Raw genomic sequence first — 6,625 nt, forward strand, 5'->3', positions numbered from 1 at the left:
GCACCATTCTGTTTTAATTCCTTTATCTGAGATTTCAGTTTCTCTTGGGAGTCCTTAAGACTCTGAATTTGAGATTCTTGATGTCTTTTGAAAGCTTCTTCATACCAATCAAAAAATGTGTCCCACTGAGTCTGTGGTATATTCCTACCTCTTAACTCAAGGTCTCTGTGGAGAGGAACAATTTTACTTAAATCAAATGTCCCCTCCCAGGGAAACTGCCCGCTAAAATCATCTCTGGTATACCAGTTCCATTTGTCTAGAAACTTACAACTTTTATGGCCATAGTGGGTGTACATGTACAATGCTGGAGTTCCTTTTGGCAGAGCCGGTATGTCTTTAGACTCTTCACTCCCCTTATCTTTAAACTCAATTCACACAGGTCTTTCATACAGGAATGGCTTATTGAGGGTGTCTGGTCAGGTTGTGAGATTTGCTAGTGGCACAGAGATGCTGTGGCTAATGTCCAAAGACAAGACTCCACTGCAATAACAGCATACAATGCAGTTACTCACGGTTAGACACGGCTCATTTATGAGGGTAGGGAAAGGGTAAACCTGTCCACTGGGTTACGTGATTCCAGTTGGGCCCCCTTGCGTTCAAAACTGGTCTTCCAGACAGCCTTGGAGCGGCTGAACCCAACCTTAGTCTCAGACCTGGTCAGTGGCTCATATTTCTCAATTCATACTCTCAATTCACAAAAGGGAATTTCTGCGTTGAGGCACAAGGTTCAAGAGCATTTCTTTAGTCTCAGCCTTGGTCAATGCTTATCGTGGAAAACACTCACACTCTTAAGAGTTTCCACCTTGCACCCTTGCTTTCGAAGAGCACACAGAACAAATCTGTTGTCTTCGGGGCAGCTGCTCAAGGTTTCCACTCCTGGCTTCAGAGAGACCTCACAGTTCTTTACAGAACTTAACTCAATTCACACGGGGAAATACTTTCATTGACAGCAGCAACACAGAGTCTTTAACCTTAACTCTTTCTACTCACAATTACTACTTACACAGTAGGTCTGACAGTTCTGGCAGAAGAAAAAGTTTGGATAGGGTGAGCCTCAAGCAGTGAATCAGGAAGACAGACAGCCTCTCACTGAAAAGCCCCAACAGAGATTTCAAAAGGTCTCTTACCTTGGTTTGGTGCCAGGGCTTCAGTGAAGAGATGTCTGTATCCCAGCTGATCACTCCAGGCATCTCTATCCGAGTTACGGCACCAAATTGTGGAAGAAATCAAACTTCATGTTGTGATTGAATCAGAACTGACAGAGCCAGCTTTTCTTTATTTAGGGCTATACTGTGATCACAGGGAATATTTCATACAGCAAGGGGAATCACCCACTTGTCTGTTTCAAAGGAGTTCTCCGCTCTAAGTTTTCAAGCATTTTTATACTTCAGACCGATAGGAAAAAAAAAAATATGACCTTGAAAAAACTAAAACCAAGTTTACTTAATTGGACATCTGTGCACAGGGTAATAAGACATGCAGAATTTCTTATCTCAAAACATGTAACTGAAACGAGCAGTATCAGCACTTCTGGCCTCTGTCTGTTTTTCTAGTCAAGTAGGCCAGAAGCCCAACTAAACTTACTCCTACATGCCTTACTTTATGATACAATGGAATATTTTTTGGAATAATTTTGTGTAATAATATTATATATTATAATGGTATAATAGACAAGCCATAGCAGACAGGACCACTGATAGCTGTTAAATAGAACCATCAGGGATGTTTCTGACACCCCTAAAACAATGATGGTTGATGACAGGGGCTAGATTACACTAGACAAGCCCGCACATTATACTTTCTAAAGCAGGAGTGTCAAAGATGCAGCTTGTGGAGCCATTTTACCCAGCTCAGAGAGCTCTTGGAGAAGTTAGGGATTTGGAGGCAAGTCCTGTCACCATAGTCTTGGGTACCGAGCTCTGTTGAGGACAAGTGTCAGTAGCTGGGGAGTAAACAATGGCTGCATTAACTGCCATGCCACTGCCACCACTTGCCTTGTCACTGGAGGTGGGTCTGAATTGGGCCAACAACAAGCCCTGCAATCTAGATCTGGCCTGGGGTCCAAAGAAGTTTGATACCCCTGCTCTAAAGCATCTACTACTTGCTGCTGCTAGAGACATGATGCTTAACTAGATGAACCATTGGTCTAATCCAGATTGGCAGTACTCTTCTTTTTATAGAAAGGAATTTTAACTAATGACTGATAGACATTGTCTGCACCTGGTTTAGCTATCTGGTGTTTTAATAGTAAGTTTTGTGTGCCACAGAAGGTAAAGCAGATCTTTACATGGTTATTTCCTGGATTGAAATTAGAGCCTCAATAGATTAGAATAAATGAGATTATAAAGTAGCCAGCTGCCTGTCAAGAATGACAGGGTGGAGGGTGGGGGGCTGGAATGGAGTGCCACCACCTAACACCCTCTTGCAGGGAGTGGGGTGGGGAAGCCAAAGCCAGTGCTACTGCCCTGGCTTCCGCACCCCTCTGTCCAGTCCTTGGCACCACTTCGGAATCATGGCAGCGCTCCCCCACACTTGGAGCACTCTGATTAGCTGTTTCCGTCAGCCAATCAGAGTGCAAATAAAGCATTACAGACGGACTTAGGCTTTTATAGTATTAGAACATATAAGTATCAGATGTTCCTCATATAAGCTGTTACACTGTAACTGTTAGGTCTCCATGATTTTATAGTAATGCACGCACAGCAGTATGGTTGCAAATTTAACCCTGTTCTAGTTGGGCTTAGCTAATTTGTATCTCTACAGGAGCATGTAGATGTAACAGCTACCAACAAGCAGTTCCCCCATCTGTTTTTAAGTAGTTAAAAAGTACTTTTGTCCATATGCTGAGTTTCCTAAGAAAAATTGCAACCCTTTGCAAAATGTGTAAAAAGGGACACTATGGTTACACTTTATTAAAGCTCCATTTATAATTTTTTTTAAATAAATGATTAACATAATCGGCTATAATAGCTATCAGTTGATTTTATTAACTCTGCCAAGTAGAACCTTAATTTCTGATATGATCTGCTGCTTATTATCAGCTTGTATCTGAAAATTTAGTGTCAGGGACCTGATGCTGAAAACTGCTGCATTTTTCTTATAGAAAGCAGAGCTAGATAGCACCTTTTAGAGTAGTTCTCAACCTTGTTGGACTTGAGGCACCCCTAGTTCGACACAAGGCACCCCATGGAAAATGCCAGCTCAGTTTTCACTCATTTTTAGACTACAGAAATAAATAGAGCAATCTCTGTATTGCAAAGAACTCAAACAACAGATCAGAACATTTTTCATATTATAGACTGTTACTTAAAATTCCTGGGTTTATATTGTGAATCATGTTTGCACATCTGACTGTGCTAATATTGAGTGGCATCCTGAGGCACACTTGAAAGGATCTCAAGCACCCCCAGATCGCCCAGCAACGTAGTTGAGAATCACTTCTTCAGAGACTGTGTCAGAAAGGCATAAGGTTTCATGATGCTCATCTTCGTCCGATCTGAAACCATTAGTCCTTGCCTTCTGCTTGACTTAAGGCTAACACTGCTAACTGCCTCTCTCTGCTCATTTTTCTTGTTGTCATAGACTCTTCTGGGAAAGCATGCTGTTCATCATTAAGATCTACATTAGAGAACTCCAGTGAATCAGGAGAGGAGAGAGGAGATCTTATAAAATTTTACAATGCAGTCTATGTAGGAAAAGTAAAATCATTTGCACTGAAATATGATATGACAAACCACGATCATGCAGTATGTAAAGTAGTTTTAATTTTAGATATAACTAATAGTGGGCATGAGTATTAAGTGGTGGGTTTATTGGCTTTTATATGTGAATATTGTCACTTAAATTCAAAACCTTGCTTTCATCAAGAATACACTGAACTGAGTACAGTTCATAAGCCTTGAATCTAGACGTGCACTGTTACATCGGTCTAATATCAAATCAATACTGATATAAAGAAAATTGTCTAGATCAGATATTGGCCCCATGGGGCCAGTAATTTGGCTGATAAATGCCTGTGCTGTGCACAGCTGCAGCAGCACAGCATGGAGCAGAGCTGCCTCCAGCCTGGTAAATCGGAAGGGGAGAGGGGAGGGAAGTGGCATGGGGGTGCAGATCAATGGCCCCCGTGGTGAGCCAGCCAGGGCAGGGGGGCGCAAGATGGAAGTGCGGCTCGTGGGGTGGGGGCAGCTCTCACCGCTGCTTGCACCCCCGGGGGGCTGGGGAGCATGTGCCCCCAGATCTGCACAGCGCAGGGCAGGCTTCAGCTGCAGAATGGAGCTAGCGCTGCGCGGAACTTTTCTTACCAGGGGCTGGGCTCAGAGCGAGCTCCGGTGGTGCTGGGAGGAGGCTGCAGCCACCCCAGATTTTGCTGCAGCTCTGCTCTCGGCCCCACACCACTGCCTGGTACAGCCCCAGCTTTTCCTGGCACTTGCGTGGAGGTGGGGTGTTCAGCTAGGGCTGCGCCGGGTGGTGGTGTGGAGCTGTGGTCAGATTTGGGGTGGTTGCAGCCTCTTCCCACCACTGCCAGAGCCTGCTCTGAACCCAGCCCCTGGCAAGAAATGCCCTGCGCATCTCTCTGGCTCCACCCTGCAGCTGAAGCCCACCCTGTGCCACGCAGATCTGGGGGAACACGCCCCCCCACCCTTCTGGGGTGTAAGCAGTGGCAGGAGCTGCTCCGACCCTACGAGCCACACCTCTGTCCCGTGCCCCCGTCCCAGCTGAGAAGCCCCTGCCCCCTTCCTCACCGTGGGGGGCTTTGATCTGCCCCCCACACCCCTTCCCTTCCCTCCCTTTCCACCTCACTGGACTTACCACTTGATGGCAGCTGTATCAGATCAGTATCAGCCAATATGCCTTCTTAAATATCTACTATCAGTATCAGCACAAACAACAGGAACATGATTGCCACATTGTATATTTATCTTTCTGAATGGTGGCAAAGCCAATACAATTATAGTTATATTTGCTTCTGCATTACGTCTTGTGGGTAAGTTGTCTATTGCAATTGACCCATAAGTGGTGGAATGAGTGCTGTGTTTTGAGTGTTTCTCATTTTGTCTGTCATACAGCTGAAAAATGGGTTTGTCTTTTGTGATTCCTAAAATGAATACGAAATTGAGCTAGTACAGTGCTATTCAACCTTTAGCCTGTTGGCCAAATCTGGCCTGCAAAGCCCCATCATCTGGCTCACAGCTCTGCGTGAGTCTGGAAATTTTGGCAGTGGGAGAACAGTGATAATAAATGTTGACACCCTTCCACCACCACCAAATTTCTGAGTCCTGCAGCCAGATGGCATGGTCCTGTGTGCTGCTGGCCCTCAGTCCAGAAATGTTGGGCACCACTGAGCTAATAGAAAGTGATTAATATGGCATAGGAGACCCAAAAGTATGCATTCAGACAAATCTTTGTTGCTTTATTTGTGAAGTTTTAGTTGTTTTAATGTTTTTCAGGTAAGTTCCTATATAGACAAACTGTGTGCGCGCTTTTTTTTTTAAGATGGAAGCACCTCCCCTTTCCCCATTTCCCAACATTAAACAGCAACCAGTATCTCCTTGGCGAATATCCCAGCAACACTCTGTTTATGTTTCTCCACACAAGAATGGTGCCTGCCTAACACCTCGTACTGCCCTACTGTACAAGTTTAATGGGAGCCCATCTAAGGTAAGACATATACTGTTTACAGAGATTAAACAGCTCCCCAATTTGACCAGTTTCAGATTTTTTTTTTCCATAAGAGAGTTATAAAGGCATTCTTTGAACAAGGTTTGCAGTTTTAATGAAAGGCAATATATAAAGTCCGAAGTAGTATTTCTGATATTAACAGTCCTTTGAAAATTAAAAGTAAAAATAAACTTTGTGTCATACATTTAAAAAATAAATTGAAAAAAATGAAAATTTTCTCCTTATTTACAGAGTTTAAAGGACATTAATAATATGATCAAACAAGGTGAACACAGGAATAAAAAACGAGCAATAGCAATTGATAGTGACACAGAAACCCCAGCAAAACGACTCTGCCAAGAAAATGATGATGTTTTACTTAAACGTCTTCAGGATGTTGTCAGTGAAAGAGCAAATCATTAGAGCTATCATGGTCCTATGAATACTGAAATCTGTAGAGTTCAACATGCCTGTTATATTATTTATTTCCACACAGCCATGATATGTAATTGGCATTGTGCCAATAACTTGCAAGGTCGTTATTGTCTCCTAACATTGGTAGAAATGCAACAAAAGTGGTAAGGAGTGATTGCTGCAAAATTAGGCAATGATCATATTGAGGTTTTTTCCTGTCAGATATGCTGCAAATCACTTTGTTCAATATTCTTTTTGTTCTTTAAGCCACTTTAAATTATTTCAGAGTGTCTGCTTTCAGCATTTATCAAAGGTTGTGCATATGACACATATAGCACTGACTATTTATACATACTGTATCTTGCAACTGTGAAAAATGTTAGCATGTGTCAGTCATGGTTTAAACCATTCTCAGCTTTGGCCAATAGTTATAGCTGTTACAATGTGAGAATTCATTTAACAAACTTGAAAACTGTCTTGTTCATGAACCGTGTAGTATTTACACCAGATGTAAGCCAAATCAGATGAGGCACATTTGTATAAATATTTT

At 42.9% G+C, this 6,625-nt stretch overlaps 1 protein-coding gene across 4 annotated transcripts in view; it reads left to right on the forward strand.

Annotated features, from left to right (window-relative positions):
- RBL1 (RB transcriptional corepressor like 1) overlaps positions 1–6,239 on the forward strand; it is a 73,166-nt gene extending 66,927 nt beyond the window's left edge. For all 4 annotated transcript variants that reach the window (XM_019550744.1, XM_019550746.1, XM_019550747.1 and 1 more), the window contains 3 exons: positions 3,583–3,746; positions 5,497–5,661; positions 5,914–6,239. In XM_019550744.1, coding sequence (XP_019406289.1) covers positions 3,583–3,746; positions 5,497–5,661; positions 5,914–6,084 — 500 coding nt within the window. In that variant the 3' untranslated portion in view covers positions 6,085–6,239. The remainder of the gene's footprint in view (positions 1–3,582; positions 3,747–5,496; positions 5,662–5,913) is intronic.
- Positions 6,240–6,625: the final 386 nt, after the last annotated feature.

Source organism: Crocodylus porosus, unplaced genomic scaffold, assembly GCF_001723895.1.
Source record: "Crocodylus porosus isolate Cpor-Errol unplaced genomic scaffold, CroPor_comp1, whole genome shotgun sequence".
Classification (NCBI taxonomy): domain Eukaryota; kingdom Metazoa; phylum Chordata; order Crocodylia; family Crocodylidae; genus Crocodylus; species Crocodylus porosus.